This window comes from Enhydra lutris, unplaced genomic scaffold, assembly GCF_002288905.1.
Source record: "Enhydra lutris kenyoni isolate GAN:26980312 unplaced genomic scaffold, ASM228890v2 scaffoldscaffold49, whole genome shotgun sequence".
Classification (NCBI taxonomy): domain Eukaryota; kingdom Metazoa; phylum Chordata; class Mammalia; order Carnivora; family Mustelidae; genus Enhydra; species Enhydra lutris.
This window is the reverse complement of record NW_019154133.1, coordinates 9744009-9764643: the sequence shown is the minus strand read 5'-3', so window position 1 is coordinate 9764643 and position 20635 is coordinate 9744009. Positions and strand designations below refer to the sequence as shown.

Here is a 20635-nt window from a genome sequence, read left to right as displayed (position 1 = left end):
GAAGCCTAAAGCCAGCAGAAAAAGGGAAATAATAAAGTTTAGAGCAAAAGTAAAGGATGAAGAAACTAAAAGAACAACAGAACAGATGAAACCAGGAGCTGGTTCTTTGAAAAAATTAATAAAATTGATAAATCCTGAGCCAGATTCATCGAAAAGAAAAAAGGACCCAAATAAATAAAATCACAAATGAGAGAAAAGAAATCATGACCAACACCACAGAAATGCAAACAATTATTAGTGAGTATTATGAAAAACTAAATACCAACAAATTGGACAACCTGGAAGAAATGGATAAATATAAATATATAAGCTACCAAAACAAAGAGGAAGAAATAGAAAACTTGAACAGACCAATAACAACCAAAGAAATTAAATCAGTAATCAAAAATCTCCCAAAAAATGAAAGTCCAATTTGCGAGGCAGAGTTGGGGGTTTGGAGGGTAGGGAAGGAAAAAAATGAAACAAGATGGGATCGGGAGGGAGACAAACCGTAAGAGACCCTTAATCTCACAAAACAAACTGAGGGTTGCGGCGGGGGCGGGGAGGTATGGAGAGGGTGGTTGGGTTATGGATATTGGGGAGGGTATGTGAAACGGTGAGTGCTGTGAAGTGGGTATGCCTGACAATTCACAGACCTGTACCCCTGGGGCAAATAATACATTATATGTTAATAAAAATAATTAGTAAATAAATATATAAATAAAAATGAAAGTCCAGGGCCAGATGGCTTCACAGATAAATTCTACCAAATATTTTTTTTTAAGATTTTATTTATTTATTTGACACAGAGAGAGAGAGAGAGAGAGAGAGAGAGAGAAAGCAGAGAGAGGGAATACAAGCAGGGGGAGTGGAAGAGGGAGAAGCAGGCTTCCCGCTGAGCAGGGAGCCCAATGTGGGCTTTGATCCCAGGACCCTAGGATCATGACCTTAGCCAAAGGCAGACGCTTAATGATTGAGCCACCCAGGCGCCCCTCTACCAAACATTTTAAAGAAAAGTTAATACCAAAAAATAGAATGAGAGGAAAACTTCCAAATTCATTGTATAAGGCCAGCATTACACTGATACCAAAACAAGACAAAGACTCCAAAAAAGAGTCTGATACCAAAACAAGACAAAGACTCTCTAAAAAAGAGAACTACAGGCCAATATCGCTGATGAACACAGATGCAAAATTTCTCAATAAAATACTAGCAAATCAAATTCAACAGTATATTAAAAAAAATCATTCACAATGTTCAAGTGGGATATATTTCTGTTTGCAGGGTGGTTCAGTATTTACAAAGCAATCAATGTGCTATACTATATCAATAAAAGAAAGGATAAGGACCATATAATCCTTTCAATAGATGCAGAAAAAGCATTTGATAAAGTACAACATCCATTCATGATAAAAACACTCAACAAAGCAGGTTTTGAGGGAACATACCTCAACATCATAAAAAAGGCCATATTTAAAAAACCCACAGCTAATATCATCCTCAACAGGGAAAAACTGTGAGTATCTCCTCTATGGTCAGGAAGAAATATCCACTCTCACCACTATTATTTAATGTAGTACTGAAAGTCCTAGCCACAAAAATCAGACAACAAAAAGAAATAAAAGGTATGAAAATCACAAAGTAAGGAGTCAAACTTCTACAATTTGCAGATGACAAGACACTCTATGTAGAAAACCCAAAAGACTTCACCACAAAATTGCTAAAACTGATACAAAAATTCAGTAAAATCACATGATACAAGATCAATGTACAGAAATCTGTTGCATTTCTATACACCAATGAAGCCGAAAAAGAAATTAAGGAAACAATCACATTTACAATTGCACCAAAAACCGTAAAATATCTAGGAATAAAACTAACCAAAGAGGTAAAAGATCTATACAACACTGAAAACTATGAAACACTGATGAAATTAAAGAGGACACAAAGAAATGAAAAAACATTCCTTGTTCATGGACTGGAAGAACAAATACTATTAAAATGTCTATACTGTCCCAAGCAATCTACACATCTATTGCAATCCCTATCAAAATACCACAAGCATTTTTTCACAGAGCAAGAACAAACAATCCCAAAATTTGTGTGAACCCCAAAAAGCCAAAGCCATATTGAAAAAGAAAAGCAAAGCTGGAGGCATCACAATTCCAGACTGCCACTTGTATTACAAAGCTGTAGTGATCAAGACAGTATAGTACTGGCATAAAAACAGACACATAGATCAACAGAACAGAATAGAAAACCCAGAAATGGACCCACAACTATAAGGTCAATTAATCTTCAACAAAGCAGGAAAGAATATCCAACGGAAAAAAGCCCATCTCTTCAACAAATGGTGTTGGTCAGCAACATGCAAAAGAATGAAACTGGACCACTTTCTTATACTACACACAAAAATAAATTCAAAATGGATGAAGGATCTAACTGTGAGACATGAAATCATTAAAATCCAAAAGCAGAACAAGGCAGTAACTTCCTTGACATCAACCACTGCAACTCCTTACTAGATTATCTCCTAAGGCAAGGAAAACAAGAGCAAAAATAAACTACTGAGACTTCATCAAAATAAAAAGCTTCTGCACAGCAAAAGAAAGAATCAACAAAAATAAAAGTCAACCTATGGAATGGGAGAAGATACCTGCAAATGACATATCTAATTAAGGGTCAGTATCCAAAATATATAAATAGATACAGAGAGATCCAAAATATATAAATATATAAAACTCAATACCCAAAAAACAAATAATCCATTAAAAATGGGCAAAAAAAATGAATAAACATTTTTTCAAGGAAGACACACAGATGGCCAACAGATACCTAAAAAGATGCTCAATGTCACTAATCATCAGGGAAATACAAGTCAAAACCACAATGAGATATCACCTCACAGCAGTCAGAATGGCTAAAATGAACAACACAGGAAATAATAGCTATTGGCGAGGATGCAGACAAAGGGGATTGCTCTTACACTGTTGGTGGGAATGAAAGCTGGTACAGCCACTCTGGAAAACTGTATGTTGGTTCCTCAAAAAGTTAAATATAGAAGTACTCTATAATCTGGCAACTGCACAACTAGGTATTTACCCAAAGGATACAAAAATACTAATTCAAAGGGATACATACACCCCAGTGTTTACAGCAGCATTATCTACAAAAGCCAAATTATGGAAAGAAGCCAAATGTTCACTGACTAATAAATGGATAATGAAGATGTGGGAGATAGGGGCGTGGGTGTGTGTGTGTGTGCGCACACGCGCACACACACACAAATAGAATAGTATTCAGCCATAAAAAAGAATGAAATCTTGCCATTTGCAACAACATGGATGGAACTACAGAGAATAATCCTAAGCAAAGTCAGCCAGAAAAAGACAAATACTGTATGATTTCACTCATGTGGAATTTAAGAAACAAAACAAAGGGGGAAAAAAAGAAAGAGGAAGGCAAACCAAAACAGACTCTTAACTACAGAAAACAAGCTGATGGTTACCAGAGGGAAAGTAAGTGGGAAGATGGGTAGAATAGGTGACGGGGACTAAGGACTACACTTGTTGTGATGAGCACCAGGTGCCACACAGAGTGCTTAATCACTATATTTTATACCTGAAACTAATATTACATTTTATGTTAACCAACTGGAATTTAAATAAAAGCTTAAAAAACACATTAAATGGGATCCATCAATATGGAAATGAGCTAATACATTACAACCAAGTGCTTTATCCCAGAAATGCAAGGGTAGAGTCTGCATTTGAGAGTCAATCAACATAATTCAAAATATTGAGATCAAAAAACAGAAAAACCATATATTACCATCTCAATCAATGTAGAACCACATGACAAAAATCAACATCTCTTTATGTTAAAAACTCTCAGTAAATGTTAAGTAGAAAGGAATTTCTTCAGTCTGATAAAAGGCATCTACAAAAAAGGTACATCTAACATGACAATTAATGGGGGGAAACTGAAATGACTGCCCATAAGATCAGGAATAAATTGAGAGCTGTCTGCTGTCATCACTTCTATTCAACATTGCACTGTAAGTTCTACCAATGCAATTACCAAGCGAAATAAATAAGACATTAAGATTGGAAAGTAGGATTAAAAACTGTCTTCATGAGGGCCTGGGTGACTCAATCAGTTAAAGATCCGCCTTCAGCTGGGTCATGATCCCAGGGTCCTGGGATCAAGCCCCAAGTCAGGGAGCCTGCTTCTCCCTCTCCTCCCCACTCATGCTCTCTCTCACTATCTCTTCCTCTTTCTCTCTCAAATAAATAAATAAAATCTTTAAAAATAAAAAATAAAATAAATAGAAATTTGTTCAAAATGTCTTTATTAAAAAATGACATGTGGGGGCACCTGGGTGGCTCGGTGGATTAAAGCCTCTGCCTTTGGCTCGGGTCATGATCCCAAAGTCCTGGGATTGAGCCCCGCATGGGGCTCTCTGCTCAGCAGGGAGCCTGCTTCCTCCTCCTCTCTCTCTCTCTCTGCCTGCCTCTCTGCCTACTTGTGATCTCTGTCTGTCAAATAAATAAATAAAATCTTTTTAAAAAGTTATAAAAAAAAATGACATGTGGAACCCCCCAAAAAAATCTAAAAAGGAATTTTTTAAAAAGCAACTCAAACTGCTAAATGAGTTTAGCAAGATTTTAGAACACTGCATCAATACACAAAAATTGCTGTATTTTTATATAAGAGCAATAATCAATAAGAACAAGAAACTAAAATTTAAAAATCGTGACCACAGGCAATAGCATCAAAAATATGAAATACTGGGACATCTGGGTGGCTCAGTCGGTTAAACGTCTGCTTTTTGCTCAGGTCATGATCCCAAGGTCCTGGTATCAAGTCCCACATTCTTGCTCAGCAGGGAGCCTGCTTCTCCCTCTGCTAGACACTCCCCCTGCTTGTGCTCTCTCTCTTTCTCTGACAAACTAAAAAAAATAAACTCTTAAAAAAATAAATGAAATACTTAGGGATAAGTCTAAAGATGTAAAATACTTGACTACCGAAAACTACAAATATTGTTGAGAGAAATTAAATAATATCTAAATAAATGAGAGGTATTTTATTGGTGTGTTGGAAGACTCAATTTTCCTACCATGTCAATTTGCCCCAAACTGAGCTACAGAGTCACAGCAGTTCTATTCAAAATCCCAGCAGGGTGTTTTATAGAAAGACAAGCTGATTTTAAATTCATATAAAAATGCAAAGGAACAACCTGAAAAAGAACAAAATTAATAGGCTACTACTCCCAGATTTCAAGAACTAGAAAGCTACTGCGAACCAAACAGCGCAGCCTCTGCATAAAGATGAGAAAATAAATCAGTAGAACAGAAAAGACTCCAGAAATGAACACAGACATGGACAGCTAATTTTTGACGAAGATGCACAGCAACGCTGTGAAGAATATAGGATAATCTCTTCAACAACTGGACATCCATTTGCAAAACAATAAGTAAGCCTCGCTACATCTCACACGACATACAAAAATTAACACAAAATGGCAGTTAGATCTAAATGTAAGAGCTAAAGCAATAAAATATCTAGGAAAAAAACATAGGAGAAAATCTTATGATCTTGCAGAAGGCAAAGATGTCTTAGACATGATACCAAAAGTACAGGGAACAAATGGATAAACTGGAATTCATCAAAATTAACAAGTACTGCTCTCTAAAGATGCTGTTTAAAAAAAGAAAAGATAAGCCACAGAGTAGGAGGAAATAATTTCCAAACGTTTATCTAATAAGGGACTTGTACCCACAATATCCAAAGAGAGACATCAGAGAAGACACCAAAGTAGGAAGATGTGACTAAGGAAAAGTGCCTATGATATAGGAAATATCAATATCAATAGATATTTTGCCAAGGATTTTTTTTAATCCTATATTCTACTAACAAGCAATGATATAATTATCTGAGTACCCCCATCATCAACATAGTTGCTAAGAATTTACAAACCATCATTCCATTATACTACACTAGAACAGATACCGTATTTCTCAAATTACAGATGAGAAAACTGAAACTCTAAATCACTTGTTCAAGGCCACATAAGCTGGATAATGTAGAGCAAAGATCAAGCTTGACAAATCTAGCTAGCATAAAAGTAAATAAATAAAAAGACTACTTGGCTTCAAGGCCACTGAGTGATACTGTCTCCCTCAGTGATGCCTATTCCAAAGTAAACCTCAGAGTGCAGCTACCGGAGCTTTCTTAACACTGACTCATGCATACCGAAAACTTCTCAAAATCGGGAAATAGAGGAACAGAAGAAAATACATTTTGTCTTCTTTCTGGTTCTCTTCCTTATACTTTATATTGTAATAGCTTTCTTTACAGGTTTGAAAAAGTCAAAATGACAACCCGTAAGAAAAAAAAAATGAACTGTATTTAGGTACCTAGGAGATAAAGCAATGTCACAATAACTCACACTAATGTAAGTGATACCAAATTACTTCAGCGTTCAACTTGAAAGTGAGCAGAAAAACAAAAGGGGGCAAGGAAAACATTACAATTTGTTATTTAATAGTCACATGTTAAAAGTTGCGTTAAGTTGTTCAGATTCTGTAAGACTCAGTGGAGGAAAGAAGAAAGATCACTACTTCCCACCAACAAGTATGTACGAAAAGATAATTCTACACCACTCTGAAGACATTTATCTTGTGTTTCTCAACTCTGGATGCACATTTGAGTCATCTGAGAGCTTAAAAATAATCCCAGTGTCTGGGCTTCATCCAAGACCAATCAAATTAGAATTTCTGAGGGTAAGACTCATGCATAAGTGTTGTTTAAAGCTTCCTTGGTGATTTCAATGAACAACGAAGGTTGATAACCACTACTGTAAGTATTTGTACATATAACATACAAACATATATATGTACATAAATATGTAAATTGTCTGTAACTGGTTAATCTCCCAAGAAAATAAGTGATACTTAGCAAGTGTTAACCAAGGGGAAGACTGCTGAGTGTACATACAAAGCATATGGAATTTAAGCTGGGTAAGAACCATATGAGGACTGAGGGGAGTGAGAGGTAGTATAAGGGTGGTAGAATCAATAGATTTGTAGTATGAAAGAAGTACTAAAATTAAATAGAGGGAATGAACTAGAAAGTTAGGAGGTGTCAGAGAGAGTTGAATGCTTGAGATTAAGACTATGGAGGGTCTAGGGGTGCCTGGGTGGCTCAGTGGGTTAAAGCCTCTGCCTTCAGCTCGGGTCGTGGTCCCAGGGTCCTGGGATCGAGCCCCACATGGGGCTCTCTGCTCAGCGGGGACCCTGCTTCCTCCTCTCTCTCTGCCTGCTTCCCTGTGATCCCTGTCTGTCAAATAAATAAATAAAATCTTAAAAAAAAAAAAAAAAAGACTATGGAGGGTCTTGCAGTTACTGGTTATGATAAAGTCAAAAATATGATCACAGGAATGAATGGCTAGAGGAGAGGGAAGCAAGATAACAAAAGTACAATGACTGAAATGTCAGCATGTTGGAACAATCATCTACTTAGTGAAATCATCGAAAATTAAAACATGATGAGTCAGAGTAAAAGTGAGGCATGAGAAATGTGATGGAATCACCCAAAGGTCAACAAATGATTACTGTGAGGTGACATGGGTTAGCCTATTAACATGAAATTGAAAGCTGGGGAGTCACCTCAAGGAAGAATTCCTGGAATTAGAAATGAGGAGCTAGGAAGACAGTTCCTATAAGAGTCATAAAATATAGAAGAATAATAACCTTAATAAAGCTCAGTCTAGTACAAAGTAATAACCAACATGTACAGCACAGCAGTGACTACACCTGAGGAAGACAGGTCCTGCTGAAGGCCCAGTGGAGGGATCAGAGAAGTTTCACAGAGGTTTAGAAGATGTGCTGTGTGAGCTTAGTGTTCAAAAATGCATAAGAACAAAAGGACCTTCAAGGCAGGAGACACTACAACATAGGGGAAGCAGAGAGATGTGAAAAAATGAACCATTCTAAGAAATGCAACAGTTCAATATGATAAGGGCAGAACAGGAATGAATACGAAATGAGTACGAATTAATGGGTACAAAAGAGAGTCAGGATAAATGACTTAACAGGTAGACCAGGGCCACAACTTTATTCTCTACGTAAATGATGTAATGACAATTTAAACTGTTGCCCATAAATCCTTCATAAAAGTCTCTAATAGGGAAGAAAATTAACAGATTTCAGTTTAATCTCATATATCTTACTTTGAAGGAGGTACTAGAAAACAATTATATAATCCAATAGCCATTGCTTTATACAGATTAACCAATTTGAGGATCAATTGTTTCAACATAAAAAATTTATGATCATAAATCCAAGATTAAAAATGTACCATAGAAATTTGTATACAACTGAGACTTTTTAAAACATATGAATAAAGCTCAAACATAAATGTATTAATTATAGACTTCTTTATAACATATATAAACATATATATGAGGCTATATGTAAATATAAATTGCTCTCCCACTCAAGAGAACAATATTATAAATGAATGCATAAATAACAACAATATTGCTACATACAACTTTTATAAATGATGAAACTTATAACTGCAAATCACACTGGAAAAGATGTCTCACTAGGTAACTTGTTCTATTTACTCTGTGTCCATTTTACTTTAAAAGTTATTAATTTAATGGAAAGAACATTGCATTTGGGAGCCAAAGAACACATATTCAAGTGCTGGCACAGGCACATATGAGCTATTATTAAGCAAGTCACTTATCTTCTCTGTGCGTAAGTTAATTTACAAAACAGAAATCAAAATCCACATCTCCTGATCTGTTAGGGTTTTTGCGAAGCACCAAATCTGACAGAGATTTGTAAACCATAATGAGCAATAAAATTGTTTAGTTACAGACTTCTAAATATTATTAATAAAGAACTAAAAGCCTTTAGGTCATCTGCTGCCCCTCCCTCCACCCCCCAATGAAGCACAATTAAAACCTGAGATGATAAATCTGATAGACTTTGATAAGTATGTCTCACCACCTCTCTTCATAACCTTACCTTCGAATGAGCAGGCCCTCTTTCTTTCAGAAGTTTATACTGGGGTTGGACTCTATTGAAACGGGCTAACTCATTTACCAGACACATTGGAGTTTTCTCTTTGGGGTTTGCCATTTTATCTTGGAGAGAAGCTGTAAATAAAAAGGCTTTACAGTTTTTGTGAAGAATGACTTTAAAATGGAAGAAAAGCTAGTTTTGACTTTTTTAGATCGACGTCAGATTGTAAATTTGGATTAAATTATTTTCATGAATTTTATATAAAAAATTCAAACCATCTAAAGTGTTCCATTACATGCAACAGAAATATGTATCACATTTTAAACAATAAATTAAGGTAACTTTTTCCCTAAGTACCTAAATTGCTCTCTATACATTTTTTGATAACAGCACACATACAGATTTTTAAATAATACAATTATAATCATTTTTAGTTTATCTTACAATTTTCCTTTCCTTTCAAAAAATTTTAGCATAAACACATAATTCTCCTGATTCTTATTACTATAAAACTATATTCTGTCTGCCTTTTTTATCACTTGATCTTACTTTTTTTTTCCTTCTAATTTTGAGGCAGCATATTAATTGAAAAAGCTCTAGACTTGGGAATGGAGTCTAAGCTTAAGTACTAGCTCTTCCAACTACTATTTTTAGTAACTTCCTTTTCTTTTTTTTTCATAAAATTTTAAAATAAGTAGAAAGGATAATTTAACAAATGTCCAAGTTCTTACCCCTTAAAACTGAAATTAGTATTTTCCAAGTTTAAGTCTCATTAAAAAAAAAAAAAACAGTATTATATTCTAGTTAAGGTCTGTTTATCCTTTCCAGAAACCACTACTAAATGAATTTAGAATATATCCCTCTGGAATATTTTATAATACATTTACATGCATGTATGTATATCCATGAAAATACAATCTTGAGATATATATGGTTTTGCAGTCACATTAATAGTAATATAACATATAATTTTCACAACTTACTTTCTTCACTCTTAATTATGTTTTTGATATTATAACTTATATAGATCCATTGTGTTACTTTTAACTGCTGTATAATTTCCATCAAAATACCACATCGGTTTTCTAATACACTCCCCTACTGACAGACATTTAAATTGTTTCAATTCTTTACCTTTATGAGTAAAAACATGCTGCCAAATGGCACTCAGAATGACTGTACCAAATTACCTTCTGCTGGCAATATGAGAATTACCACTTCCCTTCAACCTTGAAAACATGTAGTATGGTCAGGTATTTTAATTTTTGATAATTTGATGTCTGACAAATTGTATCCCTCTATTAGTTTTTGTTTTCCCCGCTATTATTTTAATTTGCATTCCCATTTTCCTAGTGAGTCTAATCACCTTCTCATGTTATTGATCATTTGGGTTTCCTCTTTGGGAACAACTCCTGTCTTTTTTTCTATTGATTATTTTATGTATAATACTTATCAATTATTTTCTTTTACAGTCTATGCTTGCTATTTGTTTAAGAAACCCCTCCCTAACCTGCAAGGTATTAATGATTTTTACTTAATTTAACTAAGCCTTCTATGCTTTATTCTTAAGGGTATAATAAATCTATCCTACTTAACTCACAGGTTGTTTTGAGGTTAAGATTTTTTAATGTATGGTATTCTAAATTCTTCCCACAATTATTACAGCTTCAAAATATTTTCCTAATATGGTATTATTTTATCCTGTATTAGTCATCCATCTCATTTATAGACACATTAACTGCTTTTTAGTCTTCTTTCATCTCCTATTAAATCATACCAAGAAATATTTTAAAACCTTAGCATAAAACACTCAAGTGGCTTACTTTCTGCTCATTAAACTAGTCACAATGTGTGGAAAATACATTAAATAAATAGAAATAGCTGGATTTAGAAACTTTATGAACTTTCTATGGCAAATTTAATGAAAACAGTATTCTCTTAACTTTTTCATACTCTTTTCAGGATCAATAATTTAATACAATAATTTGATCACATTACGATTAAGAAATTATTTGATTAATAAACTACATAAATACCTACTAAAGCACAAGTGAAAGGAGAACCTAAACAACCACCTGTAGGACCAATACAGTTGACAACTAATTCTACAATTAAACCACCCTAAGTGGCATGTAAAACAAACAGAAAAACTAGTAATTTTTACTTTTTGGAATAGCACAAAAAAGACAAGAGTAAGTGAAGAGAGATTTGAGGAAATCTGCATCTTACTTATTCCACTGTAAATTTTATAAATTGTACCGTAAGTCAGTCATCATATAAAATACCAGGTGACTTGCATTATAATCAGTTTGGGTCCTTGCATACCATGGCATTAAATAACTCAAGTACAACAAAAGACACAGATACCTATGCCTATATCAAGAAGCAAAGAAAAATGACAATTTGTTAAAAATGAGAAAATATTAAAGTCTGGTAAAAATCAGCTAATTTTGCATAACACTTAAATAGCATATATACTACTGTATAATTTTTATAACTCAGCAATGCAATATATTCATCTGTTAAAATGCAAAAAATATTAGGAGCATATCAAGCACAATGTGACAATTTTATAGTGAAAATTTTTCATAGCACAGATTTTTAATATACTAAAATGTGATTAAAATGATAAAGCATATATGTTGGCTAATTGAGTTTAAATTTTTAAGAAATGATGTTTATAGCCCTGTATACTTGCTTGGTAAGAAAACCCGATCTAAATCCTTTAAAGGAAAATGTCAACTAATAACATGGTGTTAAACGTATATCTCATTAACTTTGACTTTTCACTGCACAAAAAAAACATAAATCCTATAAAACGTTTTAATGTGTAGCTTAAGGTATGGTGTGAAAGGTGTGCAAATACACACAGAATCTCATTTAGATAAAGCTTTATAACTAAAATCTAAAGGTTTAGTTTGGTAGATTTTAAAATATTTAGACCTAGTTGTAATTTATTTTACAGAATGATTAAAACTTTATTTTAAATAGCTGCACCTCTATTTAATCAGGAATCTTATTAGTATTAACTACTTGACAGAGCTCAGTGATAGAGCAGTAATTAAAATTTAAACCAAAATTTTTGGGATGCCTGGGTGGGTCAGTCAGTTCAGTGGCCAACTCTCGATTTTGGCTCAGATCATGATCTCCAGATCATGGGATCTAGCCCTGTGTGGGGCTCTGCACTCAGTCCGGAATCTATGTGAGATTCTCTCTCTCCCTCTCCCTTTTCCCTCCCCCAATTGCACAGGTGCATGATCTTGCTACTCTCTTTTTTATATCTTTTTATATCTTTTTCAAAAAATTAAACCAAAATTTTAATAAAGCATCTACAAAACTATAAAACTAACCTATAAAAGTTAAGACTTACAAGCTTAATTTATATATAACTTCTTAGAAAAGTCAATAATGCAAAAAGGGAGAAATACATACACTGTTGCATAGGTATACAATTTCAAGAGACCTGTGAATGTTTTCATCAAGATATTCTGAAATAGGCTTCAAGTCAGTTTGGTGGCTGGGATAGAAGCCTACTTAGAAGTAAATAAAATTAATGATAATGGATTTCACAATCTAAGACTTTCCCATTTTGAGAGAGCAACTGCCATTTGATGGTTAGGAACCTGCTTTGGGTATCTCAGCCACTTACTGATTCCATAAGAGTTTGAGAAAGTATTTAAAGGTCACTTTCTAGACAGTAAAACAAGAATAATAGTTGTTTTTATATTATTGGATAATTTTATGGGTTGAATGGGATAACGTAAGAACTGTTAACAATTATAAGAATCCATTATTATTCTGATTATAAACAATTTGTTAAAGCACACTACCATCAAATTATGAAAAGAGTGATACAGTTTTATAAACGTTTTTTCATAGCCCTCCAAGTTAAAATATTCTGAGTTAAAATGTTAGGATAAGCTGATTTTATTCACACAAATAGACTTCTTTAATATTCTGTAAAAAGCACGTATTTGTTATTTTTTCCAGACTTACGACTTATGACTGACTTATAAATTTGGTTCCACTGAAAAATTTCCAGCCGTGCTACAAAAGACATTTTAAGATTTCTCATATTTGTGTTAGGGAATATTCTATGTTGATATTAAATTTGTTTACACGTAACTCACCATAACTTTGATGAGTAATACTGGTAAATAGATATTTATAACACCAGTATCAGCACATTCAACCAAAAATTAGATACACTCTAGTCTTTTTGAGATAAACCCTACTTTTTTATTTTTATAAAATGTCCTGACTCTCTGGGACTTAAATCTTCAAACCATACCAAAATAATGGAGCTGAGAATTTTTAATCAACAGGCAAAACCCGGTCCCAAGAGAGCTCACAGAATGGCATAAGAAACAGGCACATACCATAAACAAATACAATACTACAATACAAATGTTAATAATAAGGCTGCTACAGGGAGTTCTTAGGTGAAGGAGGTACTAAAAGGCAGGTTTCAAGAGGTGGTGATTAGTTAAGTAAGCTAGCAAGGGTAGACCAAAGACAATCCAAGCTTGTCCACAGCACATATGCAGGAGAAAGCACATAAAACACATCACATTCCAGCAAATACAAGTAGATCGTTAGCAGAAAACAGAATGCATATAAGGAAAGTGCAAAAAAACCTGAACCAGAATCCACCAAAACACCAAAAGCTTCCTAAGCCAGAACTTACAGTAGCAACATTTTTAAAGTAGTTAAATTGCAGCCAGAGCTGTTGCTAATACTTAGTCTACCTCACCTGCCAAGGCAAGTCTCTCCACAGAAGAATCCATTTCCATCCCTGGTCCCAGAAATGACTTGGACACAGTTTCTAAGTCTCTTTGCTGGCTTCCCTTCCCCTATGCCCTGCTATTGGAAGTACTCAACCTAATACCCAAGTTAAAAAAAAAAAAAAAAAAAAAAAAACCAGAGTCAAAGGAGCAAAGAAATTTGCCTTCCACAGGCTCTTGCCTTCTAGAAGAAATATGATTACCTCTTCATAGCTGTAACTAAAACAAACCATGTAACTTCAAATTAGACTATAACCTAAGGTTGTCCAAGCAAAATCACTACCCAAAGATCAAACTGTTCTAATTGCCTATCGATTAGGGAAAAATTTAAGTTCCTACCTCATACAAACATAAAAATAAATTCCGTAAGTATTAAAATGTAAAATATAAAAATATGATAAAAGCACAAGAAAATTTGGCTAAATATCTGTCATAATCCTGTAAGACAAACAACTTTTCTAGGTAAGAAGGGAAACCTAAAAGTTATAATGGGATAAACTAACAGATTTAATAATAAGATAAAAATGTAAAACTCCCATACCAGCAAAAGATACCACAAATGATACTTAAAAAGTCTACAAACTGGGGCACCTGGGTGGCTCAGTGGGTTAAAGCCTCTGCCTTCGGCTCAGGTCATGATCTCAGGGTCCTGGGATCGAGCTCTGCATCGGGCTCTCTGCTCAGCTGGGAGCCTGCTTCCCTTCCTCTCTCTGCCTGCCTCTCTGCCTACTTGTGATCTCTGTCTGTCAAATAAATAAATATAATCTTTAAAAAAAAAAAAAAGTCTACAAACTGAAGAAATACTTGCAACATAAAAAGAAAAATTGTTAACACCCATAAAACACAAAGATGATAAAAAAATAAAATTTTTTAAATCCAATAGAAAAAAGGGCAAATGTACTCACAATATAATTTGAGTAAACACATCTGCTCAAAAAACAAATGTCTAAAGAAATATTTGAATTCCAATGAAATGTAATCTACCACACTAAACCGATAAAGACCATAAAATGATCATATCATTGGCAAGGATGTAGGAAAAGGGGTGCAAACTCTACCAATGCAAATAGAACGTGGACAAACTTTTTGGTGAGCAAACTGGCAATACTGATTAAAGCTTCAATTGCAGGGCACCAGGGTGGTGCAGTTGATTCAGACTCCAACTCTTGGTTTCAGCTCAGGTAGTGATCTTAGGGTTATGAGATCGAGTACCGCAATGGGCTCTGCACTCAGTGCAGAATCTGCTCGAGCTTCTCTCCCTTTCCCTCTGCTCCTCCATGCTGTGCACATGCACTCTCTCTAAAATAAATAAGTAAATCTAAAAAAAAAGAGAAAAGTTTCAATTGCCTCTATCTTTAAAACAGCAACTCTACATCTAGGTATTCATACTACAGGAAGACTCACATAAAATATACACAGTGACAGGGGCGCCTGGGTGGCTCAGTGGGTTAAGCCGCTGCCTTTGGCTCAGGTCATGATCTCAGAGTCCTGGGATCGAGCCCCGCATCGGGCTCTCTGCTCTCTAGGGGAGCCTGCTTCCTCCTCTCTCTCTGCCTGCTTGTGATCTCTCTGTCAAATAAATAAATAAAATCTTTAAAAATATATATATATACACAGTGACAATATGCATAGCAAGACTATAATTCAAGAGCTACAAACAAGCTAAATATTTATCCAGCAATAATTAACTGGTTAAATAAACTACAGTGGGATGTGCAACCCTGAAAAGATGAGGAACAGATCTTGTGTACTGACATGGAAAATGTTACAAAAGTGTTAAATGAAAAACAGGACAGCTTCCTGTCTGATCTTTTTTTTTTTTTTTTTAATCAAATAGGCGCCTATGCATAACAGAAGAAATGCAACTGGCAGGGAACAGAAAGACTCCTCATTTTTTTTTCCTTAGGTTTTATTTATTTATTGTCAGAGAGAGAGAGTAAGTGCATGCACATGCAGGGGGAGCAGCAAGCAGAAGGAGAAGCAGGCTCCCCCCTGAGCAAGGAGCCCTATGCAGGACTTGGTCCCAGAACCTTAGGATCATGACCTGAGCCAAAGGCAGTTGCTTTACCGACCTACTGAGCCACCCAGGTATCTGGAGAATCCTCACTTTCTACTTTATAGTATCCCATTGTTGTACCTTTTTACAATGAATAGCTATACATACATATAAACTTTACATTTAAAAAATTATTTTACAAAACCATACCAAAAGTAGGGAATGGTTTACAGTGTAAGTTTTAGACTCTGCCATTGTTCTTTCCAGTCTTTACAGGGCCACCAAGGTTCTGGAAAACAAGATGCTCAAGGGCCTGATTCAAAGCAGGCAATAAGTGTCATGTCTACAATCCCTGACTTTTACAAATGAAGCCACCTTGGGATTTAAACACTGCTAAAATATACTGCAGCTTTACCAACATTTGATATGGTCGGTCTTCTTAACTTTAGCCATTATAATAGCTACATAATGGTATCTCACAGTGAAGTTAATTTACATTCCCTACTGACTACACACGTTAATCATCTTTTCATATTTTACACACTATCTATATTTATCCTGTAATGAAGCATCCATCAAAATATTTTACCCATTTTTCAATTGGGGTACTTTCCTTATTATTTTATCTGAAGAGTTCTTTACATATTCTAAATATGTCATTAGTTAGACATATGTTTCACAAAGATTTTCTCCCAGAATGTGGCATCTCTTCTTATTCTCTTACCAGTGTCTTTTGAAGAGCAGACTTTAATTTTAATAAGATCTAGTTTATCAATTCATCCATTTACATATTGTGCTCTTGGTGTTGCATCTAAGAAATCATTACCTAGTTAAGGTCTCAAAGATTCCCATTTTCTTCTAGCTTTATAGTTTTAGGTTGCACATTTAGGTCTCTGGGCCATTTTGAATTAATTCTTGTACATGGTGCAAAATATGGACTCATTTCCACTTTTTGTAGATCAATGTCTAATGCTCAAGCAGTATTTGTGAAAAATGCTATTATTTTTTCCACTGTATTGCTTCTTACGGCTTTGTTAAAATCAGTTATCAATATATAAGTGGGTTTACTTCTGGACTATCTCTTATATTTCATTGATATATTTGTCTATTTGTATGCCAATTCTGCTTTTACTGTAGCTTTACAATATTTCTTGAAATTAGGTAGTGTTGGTACCCCAACACTGTTCTTTTTCCCACTTGTTTTGGCTATTCTAAGTTCTTGTATTTACATACGAATTTTATTCTAGGCAAAAATGCCTGCAAGGATTAGAGAAGAATTCCCTTGAATCTACAGATTAATTTGGTAAAAATCAACCTTTTTCTTTCATTTTTAAAAAATTTCTTAGGTTTTTTAATTTTTTTTTAAGATTTTATTTATTTATTTGACAGAGAGAGCACACCAACAAGCAGAGGGAGCAGCAGAGAGGGAGAAGCAGGCTCTGGCTTAGCAGGGAACCAAATGAGAGACTCCATCCCAGGACCCTGAGACCACGACCTGAGCTGAAGGCAGATGCTTAACCAACTGAGCCACCCAGGCACCCATTTTTTTTTTTTTTTAATTTTTTAAGATTTTATTTGAGAGAAGGAGATAGAGCTGGCATGAGCAGGGGGAGGGGCAGAGGGAGAGAAGTAGACTCCCCACTGAGTGGGGAGCCCTACCTGAGGCTCCATCCCAGGACCCTGAGATCATGACCCGAGCTGAAGTTAGACGCTTAACCAACTGAGCCCCTTAATTTTTTTTCTTTTTTAAGATTTTATTTATCTGACGGAAGGAAAACATGGAGAGAGGGAACACAAGTAGGGGGAGTGGGAGAGGGAGGAGCAGGCTTCCTGCCAAGCAGGGAGCTCAATGTGGGACTCGATCCCAGGATCCAGGGATCATAACCTGAGCCGAAGGCAGATACTCAACAACTGAGCCACCCAGGTGCCCCATTTTTTTTTTTTCTTTAAGATTTTTTTTTATCAGTTCTATACCCAACATGGGGCTCAAACTCACAAACCCAAGATCAAGAGTCTCGTGCTCTTCCTGAGCCAGCCACCCATGATCTCAGGCACCTCAGAGATCATTTTTTAAAGATAACTCCTTTCTAAAACCTTTAAGAGAATTATAGTTACTGTAGCCAAGTTTCTGCCAATTTTCTTGTCCAAAATAGTTGGTTGTAAAGTCAGAATTCTGTAAATTGGTGATGTGTTCTTAGTTCTATGTATGTATGTATGTATGTATGTATCTATCTATCTATCTATCTATCTATCTATCTTCCCAAGACAAATTTGTGTGCTTTCGCTTTTTTTCTTATTGTTTTTGGGTAAGAGAAATGAAGTGTGTGTGAGAGAAATGAAGTTATAATAATGTGTGTGAGAGAGAAATGAGGTTATAATAAAGAAATACAACAGGTTTAGAAGAGACTTTGAAGGTCATCTTGTTCAGTGAGAGAAGGTTCGAGTGAGAGAAAGTGCAGAGGAACCCCTCCCCGCCAGCAACCTAAGTTAATGCATTGTGTAGAACAGCACGGATCTGTGGATGCTTCCCAATTAGGAGCTCACTCTTCATTTACAGATTTTTGCAGTGCGTTCCTAACTTGGATATTTCCCTCATGCCATGACCTATCTTTCAGGTCTCCATGCCACACTCATTTTCCCCATGCCTACATTCCCCCTGTCCTGCAGCTCTTCAGATCTGTGCTCCCTGCCTCCTTCTAAAGTCTAGAAACTTAAGGTTTGTGATAGAACTATACTTCAGTTATGCAGCTTAGCAAACTCCTTTTTTTTTTTAATTTTTTTAATTTTTTTCTAAAAGTAAGCTCTATGCCCAATATAGGGCTTGAAGTCATGACCCCAAGATCAAGAGTTGCATGTTCTACTGACTGAGCCAGCCCAGAACCCCAGGAAACTCCTTTTAAAATTTATACCCAGACTTCTCTCCTGCCTACCAGACCGAAAGGTTAAGTGCTGGATGAACCCCACCAGCTGAGGTCTACTAGGACCTCAAGCTTAAGCTATCTAAACCAGCCTTGGGTTTGCACCCCTCCTGCCATCCTTATTTCTCTGAAAGGCATCACCTTGCAGTAACCCCAGCTTAAAACCACTGTGATTTCTCTTCCATCTCTTGTGTTCAATTGCCAGTGTTGCAGAGTTTGCTTCTAAAATATCTCTTCCGGGGCACCTGGGTGGCTCAGTGGGTTAAAGCCTCTGCCTTCGGCTCAGGTCAGGATCCCAGGGTCCTGGGATCGAGCCCCGCATCGGGCTCTCTGCTCGGCAGGGAGCCTGCTTCCTCCTCTCTCTCTGCCTGCTTCTCTGCCTACTTGTGATCTCTGTCTGCCAAATAAATAAATAAAATCTTTAAAAAAAAATAAATTAAAATAAAATTATCTCTTCCGTCCTTCCCTTTTTCTTTACTCCCTTTAACACTAAACCAATGCACATTCTCATTAGTTCCCACCAATCTGTGGTTTCCCCTTGCTTCAATCCAAAAAAATCAACATTTTAACAAAGTTCAGTTTTCCAACTCATACACAGGTTATACAGTTAATTCTCAATATTGAAATAACAACATCTCATAGATAATTATGTTTTATAACGTCACCATGAACAGTGAATTATCAAATATCAACCCAATGCTGCTAGGGGAAAGACAGGTTCCTACAAACCTCTAGTCATAATATTTTTCTCAATCAATGTATAATGCTGCTTTTCATGTGTTTCTGGTTATTGATCCCCTACTTAGTATATATTGTTGATTAACACTGAACTCAGAGCTGACAACACTCTAACTCCTGCATGAACAAAGCTAATCTAAATACATGTACTTTCTCCATAAATCACATCACAACGTTCTTGTGCTTAGGAATACTACACAGCACCTTAGCACAATGCTTAGGAGACTTTTTAAACAGGCAAATAACCAACCAAAAAACACAAAAATGCTAAAAATGTGGCACTAAACAGAGCAAGCAAAAGACACTTGCTTAATGCATGAGAGCTAAAACAAGAAAACAGAATGTTCATCCTCTGTTCGGACTCTGCACATCAGGCAACTCTAATTTTGTGCCAGTCGGCAGAGCACTGCAAGTATTGATTTGAGGATTACAAAAAACTTTTACCCAATGGTTCAATTCAAAATATACAGTTTGTATCAATTGTATCTCTAATGTATTTAGGTATCCTTCACTTTCAACAGTATTTTGTAGCTTTCAATTTTCTTTAACATATTTTGTTAGATTTATCATAAGTATTTCATATTTTCATATTTTTAAATGGTAACTTTTATTTCAATTTCTCATTCCTCCTTGCTACTTTATAGAAATCCACCTGATTTTTGGATATTAATGTTGTATACTTCAACCTTACTAAACTCATTTGACTAGTGCTAACAGGATTCTGCATGATTTTCAACATAGACAATCAGGCCATCTGTGAATAAGGATAGCTTTATTCCTTCCTTTCACGTGTGAATAACATTTTTTTTCTTCCCTGATTGCACTACCTAGAATCTCCAGGAATATGTTGAATACGACTGATGAAAGTAAACATCTCTATCTTGTTCCTGATTGTATAAAGAAAGTATTCAATCTTTCACCAGTAAGTACAATGTCAGTAAATGAGGTTTGTCATGAATGTCCATTACCAGATTGAGAAATCTTACTTTTTTTTTAACATCATAATTTTGTTTTATATTTTTCAGTGTTCCAAATTCATTGTTTACGCACCACACCCAGTGCTCCATGCAATACATGCCCTCCTTAGTACCCACAACCAGGCTCACCCAACCCCCCACTCCCCTCCCCTCCAAAACCCTCCATTTGTTTCTCAGAGTCCACAGTCTCTCATGGTTTGTCTCC

At 35.4% G+C, this 20635-nt stretch overlaps 1 protein-coding gene across 2 annotated transcripts in view; it reads right to left on the bottom strand.

The window, feature by feature from the left end:
• The window catches only part of LOC111156774 (staufen double-stranded RNA binding protein 2), a 318514-nt gene that overhangs the window by 265567 nt on the left and 32312 nt on the right, over positions 1-20635 (bottom strand). Inside the window, exon 3 of one of the 2 annotated variants that reach the window (XM_022517840.1) lies at positions 9021-9151. The exons of the other annotated variant lie outside the window; for it this stretch is intronic. Coding sequence (XP_022373548.1) covers positions 9021-9134 — 114 coding nt within the window. The 5' untranslated portion in view covers positions 9135-9151. The remainder of the gene's footprint in view (positions 1-9020; positions 9152-20635) is intronic. 2 annotated transcript variants of the gene reach the window in all.